Source organism: Colius striatus, chromosome 6 (assembly GCF_028858725.1).
Source record: "Colius striatus isolate bColStr4 chromosome 6, bColStr4.1.hap1, whole genome shotgun sequence".
NCBI classification, from domain to species: Eukaryota; Metazoa; Chordata; class Aves; order Coliiformes; family Coliidae; genus Colius; species Colius striatus.
In genome coordinates, this window is record NC_084764.1 from 38,708,494 (window position 1) to 38,730,393 (window position 21,900).

At 46.0% G+C, this 21,900-nt stretch overlaps 1 protein-coding gene across 1 annotated transcript in view; it reads left to right on the forward strand.

Annotated features, from left to right (window-relative positions):
• The window catches only part of PRKCH (protein kinase C eta), a 121,201-nt gene that overhangs the window by 79,472 nt on the left and 19,829 nt on the right, over positions 1 to 21,900 (forward strand). Inside the window, exon 11 of the mRNA XM_061997662.1 lies at positions 20,870 to 21,008. Coding sequence (XP_061853646.1) covers positions 20,870 to 21,008 — 139 coding nt within the window. The remainder of the gene's footprint in view (positions 1 to 20,869; positions 21,009 to 21,900) is intronic.

Genomic DNA, 21,900 nt, shown 5'->3' on the forward strand with positions numbered 1-21,900 from the left:
AAACAAATCAAAACACCATGCACATGTAAGCAGTATTAGATTGCACAGTATTAGATTGCACAGTTTTGCTGGTCCACTCATTTTCTCCTAAAAAGCAAAGAGGTAGTAAATGATTATAAGGGTTTATTTTGAAAGCAGGACTCTTCCTTCCATGTTGCATTACTGAAAGAATGGCTGCCCTGCAGCCCTTGTATTCACACCTTTGCATAGGTTGATAGTGGATGACTCTGCTTGCCAAGGTCACCTACATGGTGTCTCTCACCAGAGGTATCACCCCTATGTACTGTGGACAAACGCAGATGTTTTCTCAAGCTTGGTTGTTGTGGCTTTGGGATTTTTGTAGGAAAATAAAATAATGACCTTTTTACAGGCAATGTAGAGCATTCAGCCCAACCCAGCAACATGGTCTTGATTTATATGCCAAACCTTCTTTCTCTCTCTCTGGAAATGTGTCTCACTGGTAGGATGCATGAGTGGAGACGGCTGCTTTTCAGAACACATCTCCACGACCCGCAGAGGTGATAGGGCAGACAGCACATGGTGATATACCAGAACTGTATCTGGAAGCAGAGGCTGTGTCACCTTTGCACTGTGCACTTTAATGATGGATATGGAGCTGGATAGTAGAGACACCCCTGTGACCCAGCTCACTGCTTGCCATGGCACAGTGGCATCATCGTTAAGGGTATGAGTAGTGTAGTGTGAAGGTAGTGTAGCTGACTGAGAGCCAGAGGAGCTAAAAGGTCGGACTGGAGAGCTTGGGAGAAGGACTGGTTGGTGGCTGGCTGAAGAACTTTGGTTTTGTCCCAAGGACTCATGCTAGTTGGCTTATTCCACTGCCTTTTGTCTATATTGATATTTCTGATGCAACGGGACCTTCTAGAGATGCTCAGGGTCTGTGCTCCATCGTTCCTCTGAATGTGGTGTGCACAGAGTCCCAATGCTCTGATGTAGTAACAGCCACTATTAATTAGATGCTGTGACTTGATTCTGTTTAATAGAATGTGTGATCCCTTCAGCAAGGCAAAAGGCCATTATATAGTTATCCAGATGAGAACATGGTCCTGCCTTGGGGCTGAACACTATCTCTTGGGGAAATTAAGATCAGGGAGTATTTGCTTTCCTATGTGCTGCCTGAGAGCATCACCTTCATTTACATGGGTACTCCTTATGACAGGGAAAATCTCCATCTCTGCCGGGATCTGGAAAGATTGCTGGATACTGGCCAGGTCTCTGAAATCACTTCCTTTCCTTAGTGTAGGAGACCTGTCATGTCTGTAGCTGTGTGCCTCATGACTGTTGGCTTTTATAGGGAAAGATTTTTTCTTTGCAACAGGTTAATTCCCTGCCAATTCAAACAATAAGCCTGTGACACTTGAAGGAAAGTTTACATAAGCCTTTTACGGAGACCAGTTTTGCTGGAAAGACTCTTATTAACTGAAACAACACTGAAGTTTCTTTCAGCAAAATCAATTACAAATTGCATGCTGAAAACAGAAGCTGAATGCCTTTCCTAATTACATACAGCCACTGTTAACAGAGCAACTCTTAGTAGCGTGCTGTTTGCTTTTTCCATGGGTCAAGACACTGTAGACATGGGATCCCTCTCTGTTGTTTCTTGGGGTTGTGGGGGTTTTGTTTTTCCTGGCAACTGGTGATTTTTGTTTATTCTCATCTCCTGCCCTTTTTCACATCTGGAGACAGATCTTGTTTCCCCTGAAGTCGAGGGGCTTCCACCAAGGAGGTAAACTAGTGGTTGGGCTGGATCTGTGACTGATACCAGCAGCACTCTGCAAGGCAAGCTGCCTGGCTGGGGGACTATCCAGGGATTAACATTGGTTTGCTTAGATGCAATGCATAGCTTTGTTTTCTTAGCAAATGAAGACAGATGTTTTGTTCAATGAGGTGGTTTTAAGCTTTTCTGAAAGCTCTTGCTTGGATGTGCTACAGTAGATGAATCTGTAGGTAATCTTCCATGTATTTGATGCCTCTGTCTTCCCCATCGTGTCTGAGCTACACCTGGCATGTTGTTTGCATCCAAGAAGAAAGGGTGGGAAAGAGCTCAGCCAGTGCCAAAAGAAGCGTGAGTCTTCACTGTGTGGAGAATCATACCCTCAGCTGTGGGATCTGGTCCCTATCACTTCAAAACCTCGATTCAGGAGAGTTCCTCAACACTGTGCTTTCTTGGGTTGGGGCCCTGAAGATGAGAGTAGATATATGTAGGCAGAACAAAATGAAGCATATGCTCTGTTATGAGAACAGTGGAAATAATGACATATAAGCTGATTTTACGGTGAATGAGCAAAGCAAATTAGCTGAAAGCTGCAAATTGGCACAGAAAAACATAGTGAGAGCCCTGTTCCTACTACAGCTCCTTAGTGCAGAAGTGAAATTTTCATGCTGGAGTCTCTGGAAATGCTTCATTCAGCTTTAGAAAATATAAGGGAATGTCTCTGAGGGTCAAGAGTGTAGCAATGTCTGGAGCTATATTATCTGACAGTCAACAGCTCGTGTAGGCTGATTTGTGCTTCTAGACACTGCCACTTCCACATTGTTTTCCACTCAAAGGTGGCTGTTGCATGCTTGCAAGCTGGGCTCTTTTACTGCCTCTGGCATGCAGTGCTTAAAGTGTTGTTTCTCTGCACTTGATCAAATGGAAAGTGCAGAAAAAAAGCCCCAGCCTCTCACATTTCCATGTCATGTTGAATCAGTCACTGTGCAGGACAGTTTAGTCCTGATTTACAGTTATGCTTACGAAGAGCAGTCCTGTTTTGAGATCCACGTATCAGATCTCTGTGCCCCATTGACTCCACTGTATATAGTCTGTGAACTTCAATGCAACTTTCCACATGACTAAGGACTACTGAATAGCCTACAGAAGTTATTGGCTCTGCTAGTGTCTACGTTTCCTTTATGGTTATTTAAAGGGATTGGTTTGAAACCTGCAAACCCTGCACATAATGAATCCGTATAAATCGTTCAAAACCAGAGCTCAAAGGGGCCTCAGGAGTTTGTCTAATTCATCCACCTGTCCCAAGGCTGGATAACCTTTACCTAAATGCAAGCCTCTCGTGCTGTCACTCTTCTCCTTTGCTGTAGTTGTTACATTTCCATGTCAATAATTTGTGTACTACATTGACTCTCTTTTACTGAGTGTTTGAAATGAGACTTGGGTGTTAGCTGAGAATCCTGGTACTGATGCAATAAAAATAAGCAATTCTGCTCATCTGTGAAGGGGATAAGTGATTAGAGGTGCCTTGTGTTTTGTCACTGTTTTCCTGACTCATACATCCTTATGAAGGCATTTCACAATTTCACAAAAAAAGCATGCAGATACCATTGAAGAAATAGCTACATGTAACAATTAGAGCCAAGTTCTGAAAGAAAGGACTGCAGAATTAGACTCAATCTTGAAGTCCTAGAGCACCTGGGAGTATTTAGTTAGAACTTCTGAAACTAAGGATCCAGTTTTGAAAACTTTTGCTCTGAGAGCTCCAGAATTGCCCAGCATTAATCCAATCATTTCATTGATCTTTGTACCCATCTCAAATCGAGGAACCTTTCAATATTAGTGGCAGAGAGTATGGCTCCCAAGTTAGCATTATGGAGGCTGATGTATACATAGCTGTGGAAAAAGGCTCTGTCAACCTCAATGAATGTTTTCTACAATTTTTTAAAACAAAGATGCTGCCAACAAAGAGCTGTTGCATCTGCTCCCTCTGTCTTGCTGAAGTAGAAGATTTCTTGCAACGTGATGTGTTGCAGTGAGCAAAGCTACTTGTGTATGTAAGGGAGACAATGAGAAAACCAGTATTGTTGACATACTTGGCCTGCAGCTACTGCAGTAGATACACAGAGAGGATTTGACTTGTTTTTTATCTGTAGCAAGATTAGCTGCTGATGTTTCCTTGGTAAATAATCCCAATGCTTAGATTTTGCTCTTTATGCCAGTGAGGACATAGGTGCTCTGGTTTTATGCAGAGGAATTCTGTGAAGTCATCCAGCAACTTTTAGTGTCAATGGTGCATCATTGTAACACCTTGTCTTTAGATTCTAGATCAGAGTCATGGGCTGCCTGTAGCCATACAGAAATCAACTAAATAGCAGAAGAAAATGACAACTGTTGCATGGCAGCACTGCAGCAACACTCGTCTGATTTACAACTCTAACTTTCTGTGGGAGAAAAGTCCATCCTCTGCCAGTGGTACCCTGGGCAGGATGGTGGACACAGCTCTGCTTCTGCCCTTTACGTGCTAGCTGAGATGGTGCTGGGGCTTGTAGTGAGCTACTGGTGTGTGCCAGGGTGCAGTTGACAAAGCCCTTTCCCATGGAGCAAAGGGAAAGCATTGCTCAACATTTGGACTCCAAGTCATAACACCTTTGCTGTTAACAGGATCAAGAACCTCCTCTTTTATGAGGCTGTGCCTTGAAGGCACAATTTAGTCTCAGAATTGTATTACCCGATTATTGTTCCACTAAAGCAGGTGGCGATATTCCAGCTGACAGCAATGGAAACGGCAGCAAGCCTTCAAGTCTCAACCATGTACAAGGTGTGAGATGCTCAAATCCACAGAGATCCTCCACGCTCTTTATTTCTTCCAAATCAATTCAAGTTTCACAATCACCATTTATTATTAACACCTAGAGCTGATTTCACAAATCTCTTGGCAACATAGTGGAGAAGTGCTCCTGAATCAGGAAAACTACATGCAGCTAGGAGAGGTTGTTTACCAAATAACGCCTCTGATCCAGGTGTACTGCTGTGGCAGAGTCCATCCGTAAGGATGTGAATGTTTGCATCTGAAACACTTCTGGTGCTGTTTTGGGGAAGGCAGCAGTGTTGTGGTGCTTTGCCTTCAAACTGAGTCATGGCTTCTTTGTTGTGCTGGAAAAGGAAGGGGCTGCAGGAAGGGACAAGGGAGGAGACTGGGAAGAGCAGGGGGAAATTATTCCATGTGCAAACCTGTGTGGTAGAAGGGGCAATAGGAAGTGATCCCCTCAAACTCTTCATGGGCTTTTAGATAAGCCTGTGTGTGCTGTTAGAGCAAGGCTGCAGCAGATTTTGACCTGCAGGCTCTGTGGCACCTGTGTTAGTCCAAGCTGCCATGTGACATTTAACTGGGCTTTCTCCTCCTTTCTCTGGATCTGATTACGTTACATTTGACATTTACCTGGGTAAGAAAACACGGCAAGGTCCTGTGTCCTTGGTGACTTGTGCCTAAAAGCTGAATTACTCGTCTTTCTATTCGTGTTTGGCAATATCTCTTGACCATAAGTTGAGGAATTGTATGCTTATCTATGTTTTGGGGATTTTGATACAGCCTTGTCAGCTTAATGTAGCCTTTGCCGTTGCACACATTTTCTCTTAAGTTTTCCCTCTTCTTTTATAACCGTTTTTCCTAGGTGGAGCTCCCCATTTCAGTCCTCCTCATGTCACTGGTTTCAAACCTGTGGCCCAAACAGGAGTTTTTACAGCCAGAATTTCTGCCTTCAGCCACTGTTGAGCACAGAAAGGAGCAAAGATTTTGGCAGCTGTCTCCTGCTTTTTGCTTGTCTGCCCAGCCTTGATAAATGAGAAAGTCAAGGAGCTGCTCTGACTCGTGCCAGCTGGCCAAGCTCCCAAAGAGTCAGCCCACCCACCGTGAAGGTCAGAACATGGCACTGCCCAGAGCACGAGCTGCCCCTGCCAGTGCTGCTCCCGCTGGGGTCTTTGTAGGGCCAGGGCCAACCCCTGTGGGAGGGTTACAGCTCCCTGTCTCCTTTGTGCTACTTGAGATGCAGCAAGCCAATGAAGCTTCAGCTGGTCCAGTTCATGCCTTGAATTGCTGAGTTAATTGCAATGTTGTGATGGCTGGTTGATGGCAGTGGTGGGTTTGACATGGGACTAGTGTAACTCATGCCTGAACTCAGGATTTTTTTTCCCTGCCCCTACACAAGGAGAGGTTGCCCAAATAAGCCTTTATTGCATTGCATCTGTTAAATCATTAGCTTTTATCTGTGACTGAGCCACTTGAAGCACACTTTCCTGTCTGCTTTCTGGAAGGCAATAGTAACCTGTGCTTCTTGTTTGAAAATGTGATGTTTTGGAAAGGAGTCAGAGCAAAGTGAGGTGGGCTTTTGAACCTCTAAAGCCATGAGATGTCTGTGGCTCGAGTGGGCTGTATTCTGATTCACGAGTGGAGAGTCTGTGTTGCATATTCCTGTACACCCTTTGGATCTATCTAGTGAAATTGCCCTGATTCACTGATGCTCAAATTGGAGACTGCCCTGATAGCCCCAAGGGGAAACACATGTATTTTGTGGTAAAATTAATGGAAAACTGTTTTTCAGCCTGTCCTGTTTACTGCACCTCATCATCTCCAGTCACAGCTACCTTTGGGGTCCTTCAGTACTGATGGCTTTCCCCATGCCCCAGAACAGTCAGGAGAAGTGTCTGCCTGAGCTGTTGGGTGCCGCTTCCCAGTGTCAGCTGGTGGCATCTCTGGATCCCTCATGGCCAGGAAGCAAGAGATCAAATTCCAGCTATTGCTATCAGCCAGTAAGCTGATATTGAACTGGAGTTGTGTGAAAGTGAAGGGATGCCAAGTGACAGTTTCTGGACGCCCCTGCATGAGTTCAAGTGGCATGGGGTATCCTATATCTCCATGTTCTGTCATGTCTAGGATAGGTTAAGCCTTCCTAGAGAGCCTTCCCTGCTTTCTCCTTGCTTTCTTGCAACCAGACTCATGCTGAAATTCTCCACTTCTTCTCCAGGTAAGCTCCTAATGTTTCCAAATCTTTGCTCTGCTTATGTCTTCCTTGAGACCTTGCCATACTTTGGGGTGGTTCAAGCTGTTCTCCTGTTCCCTGAGGGATGCATCCAGTTAGAAGATGACTCAAGTTATCTAAAGAAGATGACCACTAGAGGATCACTAAAGAAGATGATCACTGGAGTTGGCTTAGTGACATGAGCACGTAATTCTCATAGGCTCCTGATGCTGAATTCCCTGAAGCCCTCGCTGAGATGTGAGGATGCCTGTAGTCACTGGGTATCACTTGCTGGCTGGCAGACTGTGCCTTGGCCTTTGTTGGCAGAGACATTGGCTGTGTTGGCCAAGAGAGTGGCTGTGTCCCAGGCACTGATTATGTAAGGAAGAATTTCAACATTAGTTGCATGTCTTGGCTTCAGGCTTAATTCTATTTCTCCAGACACCAAAAGTAGTCTCAGAAGTTTCAATGTGACTTCTCCAAACCAACTAATTAAACTTTATTTCATAGGCTTTGAGCTCTCCTGCTTTCTCCTGGAGCATCTGCTCTTTTGGGATGTTTTCCCTTTGTTTCCCTGCCACTGAGAAGGGACAGCAGTTTTTTCTGGAGATGCTGCCAAGCATGGTTAACATGCTGAAGTATCTGAGCTGCAGGAAGGCTGGCACTTCCAGTCAGATTTAAAAGGAAAAAATGTTTCCCTTTACTCTCAGCCACCTTCCTCATTCTGAAGGGCTGGAGGGATGGATGGACAAACAGACTGACATGAGGCTTTGTTGTCAGCAGGGCTGCAGAGGTTGTCTGGGGTAAGAGCCTGTGCTGGGTGAGAGATGTCTGTGTGAATCATGTTCTTGCCCTAATGGCTTTCCTCCCCCCATCCTCCTGCAGCTGAAGTCAGTAATGCTTGTTAAGCCAGGATGGAAACAAACCCAAACACCACCAGTCTACAAAATAATTTGTTCACTCCAGACTGAGGGATTTTTTTTTAACTCCAGTGAAGCAATTAGTTTCCTCTCATCCCATTTTTAGCCAGACTGGAAACAATCAGCCGGACAATAGCGATTCCCCTCCTGGCAGGGCAGTCACCGGATCCTCTCAGTGATGGGAAAGGTGAGGCGCTTTCCCTTGCCTGTCTCTGGGGGAAGAATCTCCCTAAAGAAGTTCCTGTGGGCCTCACTGAAAGCCCTGTTTTCCTGCAGCCCCTCCCGGTGAGTCACAGTCTCTGGCTCCTCTGAGAGCCCTCTCTACAGTCTCCTTTTCTCTCAGCCCACTGCAGAATTAACCCTTCTGTGGTTTTGCCCATCTCATGCCTTTGTGACCCATCCCACTTGCTAGCTGATGATGTAGGTTGTGGGTGCCAGAAAGTCACAAAGTACTCTGTGGTTTAAACCAAGAGGCCAATGTAGGACTCACACAGAGAAGAGGGCAAGATTTTTCTAGTCTTACTCATCTGCGTGGTACTTGGTCCTAGGAATGGCTCAGCCTGTCTAAGGGGACAGTGCTGTGGAGAAGGGGACTGTGTGATGCAAACAAATGTGTTGGAGTTTGGCAAAAAGCAGGGGGTGCAGCAGGGAGGGCAGGGGCCAGATGAAGTCCTGTGGTAGCACTGTAGAGAGCCACAACACAGCTCTGGCCGGAGCGACCCGGGAAATGGCTCGATTCCTATAACTGCTTGTGACACAAGTAACATGAAGTGCTGTCCTCTGACAAGGACAGAGCCTGCAGCTCTGCCACTCACGGGGCCTTCCTCTTGCTGCTGAGGTGCGTTGTAGCATGCAGAGAAGTGCTGCATTCCCCCTCCATCCCTGCACCTCTCTGTAGGGCACCATGCCTACCTGGCATGCAGCACCCTTGCTGCCCTGAAAGCATGGATGAGGCAGGGAATGGAAGGGCAGGTTCAGGTAGGAAAGCAATGTGGCCACTCTGCTGGAGAAGAAGGCTTAAATCACAAGAAAGAGTGAACTTACTGTCTTTAGCTTCTAAAAAGCAACTTTTATGGCACCTTAGCAGCTGGCTAGTGCTAAACCTGAACGTTTTCCTTTAAAGATGCAGGAAGAAGTGAAGCCTGAATCCAGGTTCTGTCTCGTTTCTGCACATGAGGTAAAAGCCACAGGATTGCTAGTCAGGCGCCAGAAAAAGCTCCAGCTGCCCAGGGCAACTGAGGACAAAGGGGAGCTCTGCTTACTCGTCTGCTGGGTTTAACAGCGAGTCACTGCGTGTTTGAGCAGTGTGTCACTGGTGCCCGAGCTCTGACGTCTGTGGTATGAAGGTGTCGTGTGGGCACTAGAGCTGTCAGGCCTTCACATGGAAAGCTGGGGTGGAGAAGCATTTGGCAAAGAAATCTGACATACAGGCTGCTCTGGGGATGTGCAGTGAAAGTGTTTCTACCTGATCCCTGAAGCTTGGATTAGCTCTGGGGCAGAGCCTGCTGCATCCAAACGTCAGACTGGGTGTCAGCTGCACCTGCTCCCAGTCCAGGCAGAGCTGTTCTGGGAGTGTGCTTTGGTTGCTAGGGGGGAATGAAAAGCTGTTGGTAAGGGTTGTCTTCTTGTTGGGTGTTTTCTGGTTTGAGTCATTTCAGCCATGCTGAAGGTCGTTGGTAGTGCCAGGAGTGACATTAAGTGCTTGGTCTGAGGGCAGCAAACTGAATATTCAAGGATTGAGTTGCAGAGAGCAGGAGTGGCTGTGGAGACACAGACGTGCACGATGGAAACACAGAGATTCAGAGCCAAGTAGTAAAAGATTAAGGAATTGGCTGGGGAGGAAGCAAACAGCATTTCCATTCTTACAGCTGTGGTGCCTCCCAAGTTAATGCAGGAACAATGTGAGGTAGGAAGTAAAAGTAACACTGTTTAAAAGTTGATTCCCCATGCACATGGACGTGATCTTCATGTGAAAGTGACTGCTGCGTTTTGGTGGGGCTGCTTTCCTGTTACAGTCTGGCAGAGTACACTACAGCACCTGCAGCGCTGTCCCCCACATATCATGCTCTGCTCTCACAACCCTCCTGTGAAATCATTTCTCATGCAAAATCATGAAGAGCTTTATAAACCACTTGTAAAGTGTGGTGGGGTCTGCTTGAGAGAAGAAATGAGGACAGGTAAACCACACCTGTATGGTGTCCCCAAAGTGCAGAGAGGACACAGATCAGCTATTGCTCCTTGTCTGCATGGCCTATCTAGAACAGTCCCAGGAATTCATTAGCTTTAATGTATCTTCTGTGGGTGATGCATTTCATCATGTTAAAATAGTTCACTTTTTGTTCCTTTTTCTCAGGGCAGTAAAGAATCACTCTGCTTTCCCTGAGCCTCTCTGGTCTTCCATTAGTCCTCAATCAATTATTTATTCATGGGGAGAGTATCTGAAAACAGCAGTCCAGTCTGGAAGTAGCAGCACTTGACTGCATAGATGGCTTTAAAGTACTTTATGACTGAACCCACTGAAATTATCAATAAAATTAAGAACTGCTTTCCTGCCACAGAATAAAAATATAGCCTTGTAGGTGGAGAGTGCTAAACTTTGATGAGGGCATGAGCTAAAGAACAATGCACTTTAGATGTCATCTGGGTGTACCTTTAGCAAGCACAGACAAGGAGTGTTTTGGAAAACATCTTGCCTTCAAGTTGTGATAGAAAATGGGTACTGTGCAAACTCTGGTCTATCTAAACATGGGAGGCTTGGATATAAAGTCTGTGATTCTGAGCTTTGATTTGGTGTGGTGCCATCACACCTCTCAGCAAAGATTTCTGCCTGGTTTGCCTCTTGTTTCCCTAGATTAGAAAGAACGTTTCAGTGAGGATCTGTGGTGTCATCTTCCCGTGGAAAGGGATTTATAATCAAGACACTCAAGGGCTGCCTGTGTGAGACAGACCTGACAGCTTTAGATCTTCCCCAGTTAAAGCAGGAAAATGCCAGAGTCCTGTAGTCTGTGTTGTTGGCCTGAAAAAGACTGAGGTAAAAGCAGCTCTTCCAGTTACCTTCCAGTAAGCAAGATATCCTGGTCCTGGAAAGAAGGGTGAGCACACAGAGTCATAGCATGAACTGACTCTGAAAGGCATGTGCTACTCATGGGTAACACCTCCAAATTTCCATCTTAGCTAGAGCTTGCTGCACACTAGTGTTTCTCATTATTCCCATTCCTCCCCCTTGTGTTTTGCTTACATAAACTTCCCAGTTTCCCCTCTTAGAGCTGATAGTCTGTGTGCTGAGGGTTGAAAGGAAGACAGGCAGCTTGGGAGGAATCCCCAGAAGTGGGAGGAGGTTTACAGAGATCTCAGCATGCCCAGCCAGGAATTTCACCTGGCTCTGCCCTGCTCATCCAGGATACTTGGGCTTCAGGCAGCCCAAGGTGAATCACCTGAAAGGAGTGAATAGCAACGGTAATCCACATGAAATGAGAAGCTAAATCTTGGAATAATGAGCCATTTGCAAGGTTCCTACAAATACCTCTTCCATATGATTTCACTGCTGCTATTTGTTGTGGCAAAAGCAGGGAGATCAGAGCAGTCTGGAAAGCACTTTGCCCTCAATTTTACTGGAGTCTTAGGAAAAAAAAGAGAATCAATTTTATCAACGATGGTCTCAGGTTTTCTAAGAAAGAACTCTCAAGACAGTGTCTCCTAGGAAGTTATATTTAAACTTTGTTCCAAGGGGGAACTAGGCAGTACCCTCTCCTGCACAGCACTGGGATGCCTGTGTGTGGCTACTCTGTCACCACGTTCAGTGCGAGGGTGAGATTTTCAAATGCATCCACGCTGTCCCACTGCTGCTGCTTCAGAAGTTAAGAGTAAATTTGGCAGTGGAAATCTACAGGCCAAAGCAATGTGCTTTTAAAAATCCTGTCTGGAAATGCAGTACTTCTGCCTTCAGCTTTGCCCATGCCATTCTAGACATGAGGTTAGTGCCTGTAGCCTTAGCTTTACAAATGCAGTTAAGCCTTTTTTTTTTTTCCCCCCTCTAAGGGCTTAATCCAAAATTAACTGAACCTGACAGGACTGTTTTTCCACCAGTTTCCCTAGATTCAGGATCAGGCTCAGGGTGACTCTTACTGATATCAGATGAATATGGAGAAGTCTGCCTGACTAGACACACAGGTTCAGTGTGGAGTGTCTTCCCCACAAAGCCCTGCTGGCATTGCCAATACTAGCACAGGTTTGTTTGCTGCCTGAGCCGTTGCCAGAGGCAGTCTGTACACACAATTGTGATGGATAGGGCCACCTTCATTTTTATTTGTTTCTTTTGGTGCTTCCTGGAGTGAAACATTCCTCCTAAGGCTCCGAGTGAGGGGAGCGTGGATTTCACACAGCTGTGAAGTTGGCAGTGAGAGCACAGGAGAGCTGCTTTAGTTCCAGCTACTGTCTAATTCCCCGAGGGAAAAGGCAGGCTTAGTGGCACCAGTGGTGAAGTGTCACTGCTGGTGGGAAGAGGAGCCTTTTCAGCAGCACAGTCCACCCCTGGTCATACTAGGACAGCTTGAAGCTGGGACAGGGTCTTTAAGCAGCTCTATGGTGGGCTGTGGGCAGTGTGTAATCTCGTGTAACTCTTTCCCTCCTTGTTGAAGCATTGAAACTGTGTTGTACTGGGGGAACAAGCCTGATTTCATTTTAATTTCTATATCAGGCTCCAAATCAAAGGTTGTCTAATTTTGTCAAGGTGACATAATGGCCTTATGCTTTTGAACCTCTCTTGGCACCGTCAGTCTTAAATCCAGACCTCGTTCATGTGTTTGGGTCTTGAGTCTGTTGTTTGCCTCTTCTGCAAATTTCAGGAAAGGGACTCACAGAAAGAAGCGTTATGGTTTGAGGGGTTTTTTTTTTCCCTCTTTCTCTCTTTTTCTGGCAAGAGCAAAATAGGAGCTCTGTTGGGAGCAACTCAGCGAGTGATGTTTCAGGGCCAGCAAATTCCAGTGTTGCTGCCCAGTGGGATTGAGGAGTCTATCACAGGACTAGGCTGGCAGCTCATCCGGAGAGGGAGCATGTGGCACAAATACCAAGGGCTGGACACGAAGCCTTTCTCTGTCCACTTCTCCCCTTCCCACAGTAAACGGGAGGACGTTCGCTCTGGGATTCAGGGAAATACCTCAAGTATAACTCCTCTTTCCTGACTAGAGTCCCACATAAAAGCACAGTAAATTATATATACATATATTATCTATACATATATCCATATAAAAATGTAGACAGACACATGTGGACATATAAATACATATGCATTGCACCATCTGTGGGATTAGCCCAATGTAGCAATCTCCAGCGCGTCAGTGTTTCAGCAGTAATGGCCCCGGCTCTTGGCTGCCCCATTTCACAAGAGTATCTTTTTGCCCTTTTAAAAGTGCCTTTGGAAACTATCATTAGCTCTTATGGCTGTTGTGCATATCATAAAGAGGGAGCTTATAGGTGTGCCTGACCCTGTGAAAGGACTCAAGGCACCCGTGGGGTCCCACTGGATCCTTACCACTCAGGTTCAGACCCACCAATGTGGTGGGAGCTTTGTGATTATCTGTTGTGGTATGCAGGAGGTGGGGTTTTATTTTTTAGTCTATGTCTGTATACTTTACCACTCTTAATTTAACTGGAGGATGAATCATGCTTATTCACCTCAATAGTAATGAAATCATATTGGTAATTGTGTTAGGTTCCACAGACGCTTTCTGAAGTGCCCAGAGGGAGGGGAGGTGTGACTGCTGGTGCTTTGAACCCTCGGAGAGGCTTGGATCCTGGGTAATGCCAGCTCTCTTTGCCATAAGAGAAGTCAATGCCTTGGGCACTGCTTCATCTCCAGAGTGGCAGCCTAGGAAGTGCTGGGAATGGACTACTGTTCTGATATGGTCTGGGGATGTAGCTTCCAGAGAGACCTCTCCAGCAGAAAGGAGTCACCCAGAGCAGGCAGCTAGGTTCCAGCCCTTCTCCACCAAAAAACCCCATAGTACTGCCTTAAGCCAGGCAGATGGCTTGCAGAAACTTGTCCTTATGTTTCAAGGGCTGCTTGACTTTAAGATTACAATGTAGAACCAGAGCATTATCTGGATACAAGTGCTTGCCAGTCAGAGTTCAGTTTGAATCCCAAGCAACAGAGCAAGAGTGTATTTCATCAACCTTATAATTGTGAGTGCATAAGACTGATACGGAATGCCTTTGCAGGTACTGAGGAGCACAGATGCAGGTGGGTTTGAGGACCTCCCTCTGCCTTGCACAAAGTCAAACCCCCACCTTGCCTTCCAGAGCTGTGTGCTCTGGTGTGAGCTTCTAAAAAAGTTCAACCACAGGTTCTGATGATGTTGATACAATCTGAGCCTGGACACGAGTGCATATTGCATTACTCTGCCATCCTGGTGTCTGCAAGAGAGGTGGAGCCTGCTTTGGAGGCTGTGTGGCTGGAATCCATCATGCCTTAATCCTAACACACAGGCAGAGAGCATTTGAAAAGGTTTGTGCTCTACATGCCATCGTGGGTGGGTTAGGTGAAGCAGAGGAAAGCCATGAAGCTCAGTTATATTCTGCCACATTTTTCCCTCCTGAGCTCTGCAGAGTCTGTAGGATGTGCTGTGATGGGATGAGGCCATAAAATCCCAGGGAATGGTGCTGTGCTCCTGGCAGGAGAACTGCTCACGAGTACCGAGATACCTGTGGGATTGACCTTCCCCATGAGCCTCCTCTGCCTCCCATGGCTGCACAAAGCAGCTGGCAAGGGCAAGCAGCTGTCTCCCATTACATGGGCTAGCAAGGAGGGTTAATTTGCAGTGGAGTTTCACTCACTTGTACAGCTTATCCTGGGTCTGAGGTGGATTCTTGACTCATTATGTCACATTTCTGCTTTTACTTAGTTTCTGAGAAATGCAGTTCAGTCTGGAGCTGCTGTGGCTGTATTTACGGTCTGTAAACACTTCAGCTTGGTCAGCATCTGAAAACAACTGCTGGTTGTTAGGACAGTGCAGAACCCCACCTTGCTACTTTTCATTCCTGGTTTTGATATCTGGAGGGATCTTCCCTTCATTTCTGACCCATTATATTGCTCTATCTGTGAGCTGCAGTGTGCCTGCCAAGTCAGGCTGCCTGTGCGCACGCTACTGGTCTGAACGGGTTTGCACCTCACAAGTTGTTTGGAAACTACAATAAACATTTTCCTTACCCAAGAGAACGTGTTTTTTTCAAGAAAACAAAGGGTTGAAATTATGTTTTGCAGTCCCTGTGCTGTGTTTTGACGCTACTTTGTGCCATAGTGGGAAGGATGGAGCACAAAGCCAAAATCCCACAGGATTTTAGGGGTTGTGCAATGCTTTCCCTCTTGGCAGGTCAGCCCCAAGCGGTTGTCTTAAGAAAGTGGCTACATGCTGGTTATGTGCTGTGTGACAGCACTCACCCTTCCCTCCAGTTCTTACAGAGTGCCCTCTGTAAGCTCCAGCTATCCTGTCCTGATTTCCCCCTTTAAGATGTCACAGGAGTTGATTAGAGGAAGCCTCCCAGGCTGGAAGGAAGCAGCAGATCATCCTTTTGTTAGCATCATAACTCAGGATTTCAAACTGACTCCAGCTCAGTGCAGCTTGATCTTTTTCTGATCTCTGCTTGTAGCTCCTTTTTTTCAAAGGCCAGTAACCTGCTTGCTTTATTTGTGAATTTTCCCCTACCCTAAAGATGTGGTATCAACTAAGCAAATATCACTGTCTCAGCCTGGGCTTTTATGTCTTAGCTCTGTTATAGTGCAGGTATCTTCTTCAGCATCTATTTACTGCTGCCTGCTGACACTCAGCTTTACCACCACTTAGGAAATTTACTTGACTCTTCCTTAATGCTGTGGCTTTCTGATTATAAAAACTTAATGTGACCATAAAAATAAATGATGTTTGCTTGTTGTTAGAAAAAAGAGAGAGATGTGAACCATGTCATGTGAAGGAATTTTTTAAGTGAGTTCTCTCCAACCCAAGGCACACAGGACTAGAAATAGCCTTAGTTCCCACAGTAGGATGAATTCTTGGGAACAAAGCATGGAGCTTCCTAGTCTAAAGCTAGTGGGAACAGAATTGTTAAAATAATTATTTGCTTTGAGTTTGTTTATAGAATGGCAGAATCACAGAATGGTAGGGGTTGGAAGGGACCTTTAGAGATCATCTAGTCCAACCCCCCTGCAGAAGCAGGGTCACCTACTTGTTAACCAAGTCTCCAAAATTTGCTGAGGAAAGAAAGATAGAAAATTATTTCAGGTTTGGCGAGTCCAAAATAACTGTTAAGGCTTTTTTAAAGCAACAATTGGATTTTTTTTTGCAACTCAAGAGAGCATTGGTTTCAAGTAGAACAAAATAGTTTGCATTGGGTGTTAATGAATGCATAAGGGAATGAATATTAGCTTCACATGAATTTTCAAGGCTTTACTCCATCTGTTCTTATTTAATCAAGAGATTGTTCTAAATCTGTTGTTCACTGTAGTTGGAGCAAGGCCTTCAGCTTGAAAAAGCCTACCTCTTCAGTAAATGTCTTACTGACTGTGCTGGTTGGCAGGCTTTGCATCTTTCATTCCCCTCTGTTGAAGTTGCTTCATTTTGCAAGAAGTGATTACAAGTTTGCTGGAGCAGAAGTTGGAAACGTATATTGCTTTGGCTACCAGAGCAGGCAATAGGAATACAATTTTCTCCATCATTATGGAGATTTCTCTATTTCTATGAAGTAAAATGATTTCAGCAGAAGAGGAGAAGAGCAATAGAAATCTACTCCCTGCTTGCAAGGGATGTTTGAATGCACGTTTTCTCACCTAGACGTGTTTTAAAGGAGTGTCTAAATGGCTTGGTATGCTGAAGGCATGCTGACTCAAAAGAAGCAAGACTTTTCCCTTTCAGAAATGACAAAATGACTCATGGAGCTAATTCCAGGCTTGGGGATTTTATTTTTAATTGTGCATTTAAAAAAACCCAACATTTGGCTGAAATTTTACATTAGCTGCATCTACGTTTGTGGCCAGCTCCCACTGTTTTATAACTGCATTGTTTCATGACTAAATGATTTGCACTGAGACAGGAGCACCAGGCTTTTATGAGCTTTAAACTGGACTTTTGAGATTACCAAACCTGGGAGAAACTTGAACCAAGGCAGGAAGTCAGTTTCTGCCACCCCAACTACATATACAGCCCTTACAAGAGAGAGTGGTAAAACCAGAGGGAAAAAAACCTCTCAAACTTCATAATTGCAAATGTAGTTTCTGCATCATGAGTGAGATAATTGGAGGTATGTGTGTAACACCTATTTGCTGGCAAACCTCCGTGGTGCAGGGAAATCATATCTGACAGATGCTTCAGAAAAGGGCTGGATGATCTGCAATTGTAATTTTGGGGGGTTTTATGACTGGTAAATTCAAGCAGCAGATGTGTAAAGAACACCTCTTCCAGCAAGTGACACTGAAGCAGCTCATTGTGTCATTTCTTCTGGGTCTAGACTAAATCGAGGCCGTTAAGCTGATGTGCCTGAGCTGCCTGTGAGGACAAAGGCTGCCTTTCTGAGTTGGGATGAAGCCTGTTTTCCAGTGGAGGTTTGCCAGAGAAAGGCAGAACCTCAGCAGGACCTTAGAAAGGCAGGCCTCAGAAAACCTCTCTGCCGTTATTGCTTCATCGGGCTGCTAAAAATATGGAATGGAAAATGCAAGTATTAAGGAAATGAGGTAGATTTGGGCATTCTGAGCTGGATGACTTCCAGTTTCATCAGCTTCCCAGAATCCCTGCTGTGAAATTGAAGAAGTCCTTGTAAATCTCAGAAACCTGTCGACCTGTCAGTGTTTTTCCTCTCATGTGGTTGTGCTGGTTGACGGGGTATGGCGCGTGGGGAGACCTGTCAACATGGAGCAGCGAATTCAGAGCTTACAACTGCTTGGATTGCTTGAGACAAATGCTCAAACACGAGACCAAACCACAGATTTCCCAAAGAGTTATCTTACAGGGTAGCTGGAGAGAGCAGACTCCAGAAGAGCCATGTGGCAGAGGCTGCCACTGTGCTGGCCCACAGGACCTGCTCCAGAGAGGCGTGTGGGGCCACCTTCTGCGGCCTTGCCAAGCAAGTCATAGAATCACGGGGGTTGGAAAGGGTGTTTTAGAGATCATCTAGTCCAACCCCCTGCAGAAGCAGCTCCACCTAGATCAGGTCTCATAGGAACATGTCCAGGCAGGCATTGAGAACTCTTCTTTGGTCACAGGAGGTCCTCTGCTAAAGTGATCTTCACGTAGCCAGGGCACCTGAGCAAGTGAGGGCAGGTTAATGTCACACTATGTGAAAATAGAAAATGGAAGTTTGGGATTTCATGTTGCTGGAAAGAAGTCAGGAGGAGCTGCAGGAGGAGACAACAGGCTCTCTTAATGAATTTAACATGCAGTGTAGAGAAGCCAAAGCGCTGAAGGTTTGACTTGTGTGATTAAAACTCTACTCAATGAGAGGCTGACAGTTTAAATTTACTGGCAATTGCATAAATAGAGGCGCTCTGGGCGGCTGCAGCAAGTACAGAGTGCTCTTGCACCTGCAGAAGCTCCTACCATCTTGGTGCTAGAGTCAGTGTGGTGCATTATACACCTAGTAGGGATTTTAGGCCTTCTGCAGCATGTCCTGTGGAGAGAGCCTGAGAAGTGGCAGAGTGCCTGGTGATGTGGGTAGTAGAGCTGGCCCTGCCTTGTAGTTGTGTCTTGTCTCTGCTTCCCAGACTCCACGAGGACTGTAAGCTGCTCACTCAATGTATGCAACTCCATTTCTGCTGGCTCAGATACAAGGAAGGTGTGTTTTGAGATATTCCCAAAGCATGCCAGGACATGGCAGATATTCTGGGGACTGGGGAGAGGTTTGCAAGGAGGAACTCTAAGCAAGTTCACTGAAATTGCCCTTCTAATTGCATTTTTAGGGGCACTCTACAACAGTCAGGCCTGCCCAGGACTGAGAAGGCATTTGCTGCATTTAAAACTAAGCCAAGAATAAACTTGTGTGTTTCAACCACATCATTGCAGATTCCTGGAAACAAGGCCTGCCTTCATGCTCAGAGGTCTTCCTTGCTCTGCCAGGAACCACAGGGAAGAGCAACAAGAGCTTTGGCTGTAAACTGCGACTGAAGACGTACAATACCTCTCACTGTGCTCGCCTAAAGCCTTTTTCCAGGATGAGCCTTTGCCTGCATGTCTTAGCAGCCATTTTTGGTTCTCAGAAGAGGAAAATTGTCTTCTGTTGAGCATCTCACCCAGAGCAAACCCTGAAGCATAAGACAGGCACAGGCACTGTGTTCATCATCCAGATTTCACAGTCCACTGGATATCTGGTGGGCCTGCTGGGAAGGGCAGCTTCACTGCAGTGGCCTTTTTTGCTGGCTCATGTTGCCATGCCATGTTAAAATTGAAGACAGAGGATGTATGATCTTACAAGTAAGATCTGGAGCTGGAATTCTGGAAGCTGATGTTCAGTCTTGGCTCTGGGAAATATGGACCAATTCCTTAACCTCTACCTCTTGCTTTCCCATCTGTTCAAAAAAGGCTACTAATACCTTTTCTTCTCTGGTTAGGGCAGGATGTGGCTCTGATTATCAGTATGTCATTGATCCTTCCACGGCAACAATGAAGCTGAGGGATAGCTGTGTCAAGCTTCAGGGAGACTTCTGGTGGTGATGCAAGCTGCAGAAACTTTCACTTTAAGGTGATAGAGGATGAAGAGGATTGAGCTGGATTCAGATTTCAGCTCACCCATAGGTTTTCATATTCAGATGGAGGTGCCACCACCTGTGTTACCATCCTCCCTGTTGCTCCCCCTGCCCAGGGAAATAGATGTCCAACCACAGGGCAAAATGAATCAAGGTCCAAAATGGATTTCATGAAGAGACCCTGAGACCTTCAGCTGTATTTAGCTATTTGATCCTGATCTGAGCATCTGAGTGACTTAGAAAGTGGCTTTGTGTAGGCCTGTAAGGTGTCCTCCCTCTCAGTAAAATGGTAATGGTGACACTTCCCTGCCTCAGAGCAGCTTTAGATGCTCTGGGAAACTCTTAGGCCAATACTTGAGACAGTTCAAAAAAATGATCTGTGACTTCTTTGTACTGAGCTCCTTTCCTCCACTGTGATGATGCCTTGAGCTTGTCTGGCAGCTGGAAAGCAGAGGTGCTATGAGCTGGTATATATTTTTAGGAAGGCATTGTCCAAGTCTGCAGATGACCCCATGCCTTCTGATCATGCTCCTGACAGCTCTGCTGACTGCAGACTATTCTCTAAGGTGATCTCAAGGTCAGACAAGCTGATAAGCTTTGTTAGGGCTCTGTTGTTTTGGCAGCTCTGCTTTTGATGAGGAGCTCCCAGGCTGTTAGAGGTGACGTATTGCAAAATATGCTTTTCTGCAGCTTGTACAGCATGGTGTGTGGCTGCAAGCCTTTTGTGACCGTGGCAAGGAGGTCCCCATCCCAGTGAGCATCACAGGAGATGCTCCCTTCTTACATTAGTGCCATCCTGCTGCAATCAATACACCCAGCAGGACTCTAAGACTTTGCTTACGGTGGAGGCATCCCGTGCTGGCTGAAGATTCACTTTGCCCACGTGGCATGGTGTCACCAGGGAGTTTCTTTTCTTCTCAGCTTGGATAACATTCCCAGTGTGGTTTGTTAGCCAGACTTGCCCCAGTGCAGGGAAGTCTGGGAATTAACCCCCACACACACCTCAGGGAGAAGAGGGAATCTGCTCACCATCTGAAGAGGCTTCACATACCTCTCTGGCTTCAGCTGCCTGCTCCCAGCAGGGTGCTTTGCTGAATCAGAGCACATCCCGTGAGGTGCGTTTTGCTGCATCATAACATCGTTACGCAATTTGGCAGCCCCTGCTCCAGTGAGTCCCAGAGCTAAATGAGCAGGAGCTCTGCCAGCCAGGCTTGTGGTGTGTTTGCAAAGCCATCTGGGCAAACTCGTGTAGCACCTGCCTGTATTAAATGCTGTTTAGCAGAATGGTGTTTGTTCCTCCCTCCTTTTTGTAAGAGACAAAGCAAAAGAAAACCCCTCCTGCATGACTTTTGTTTGGTTTTCTATGATGATGAGGTTTGCCCAGTTTACAGGTGAAGCTTCTGAGGCCTGGGACGCTGTCTCCATTTGTGCTGGGGCTACTCCAAGCACATGGCAACTCAGTGACCAATTCTTGTTGCAGGGACTTGAAGCTGGACAATGTGCTGCTGGACTACGAGGGTCACTGCAAGCTTGCAGACTTTGGAATGTGCAAAGAGGGCATTCACGATGGCATTACCACAGCCACCTTCTGCGGGACACCAGACTACATCGCTCCAGAGGTATAGAAAACCTTTCTTTGGAAGAGAAGACAATGTGAAAAGCATAGGTTAGCTCTAGAACACCAAGTATACTCTCTGGTGTCTTTAGCTACACCTTATGACTGCCAGATGCAAGGTTTCCTCCTGGTTGCATGCTTGTAGTATCAGTCCCTTGTGCAAGCAAAGCCTGAGTAAGTCTCCGTAGGGTGCTGTAGGCACCATGATAAGCCTATGTTTTTCTTTAGGAAACATGAGGTGAAAAATGGAGGCACAGCTGTAAAAGTTTTGAGAGGCACATGAAGATACTGGCCCACTTTGATTTGAAAGGATATTGATTTCTCCCTTGTTTCCCAGTTCCTTTGCTTTTACCTCCTCCCCTTCTCTGTCATTCTCCAATCTCACTACAAAATTACTGAACACCTCTGTAAGGAACAGCTGCCCTCCAGATGCTGCCAGATGTTCAGACGGGGTTTCAGATCCTTCTCCAGCACAATTGCATTTTTGTCTGTGGTTAGTGTTTGTGTCTTTGTCTCACATTCACGCTCCTTCCCCTCTGCAGCTGAAAGCCTTGCCATTGGAGCTGGGCAAGCATTTCCTTCCCAGAGGCAAGGAAAAAGCAGTGTCAACCCACACACATGGCTGCTTTGCCATTCCTGAGGCTCAGCCAGTTTTTCTGGAATACCCCTTCTCTTGCTGAGCCCTAGCATTATTTCTAAGGGTTTGTTTCCCAGGTGACCCTGTGAACAGCCAAGGTAGTTCAGCCCTTGTTTAATGGATATGATGTACCTTAGTGCAGATCTGGGGGTTCCTGGTTTAAAGTCATCTCTTTGTTCCTTGCCAGGCAGCCAGCTTAGCAGAGTGCACCGTTAGACACAGCAAGAACTTCTGCATTAATGTTTCCAAATCTGTTTTC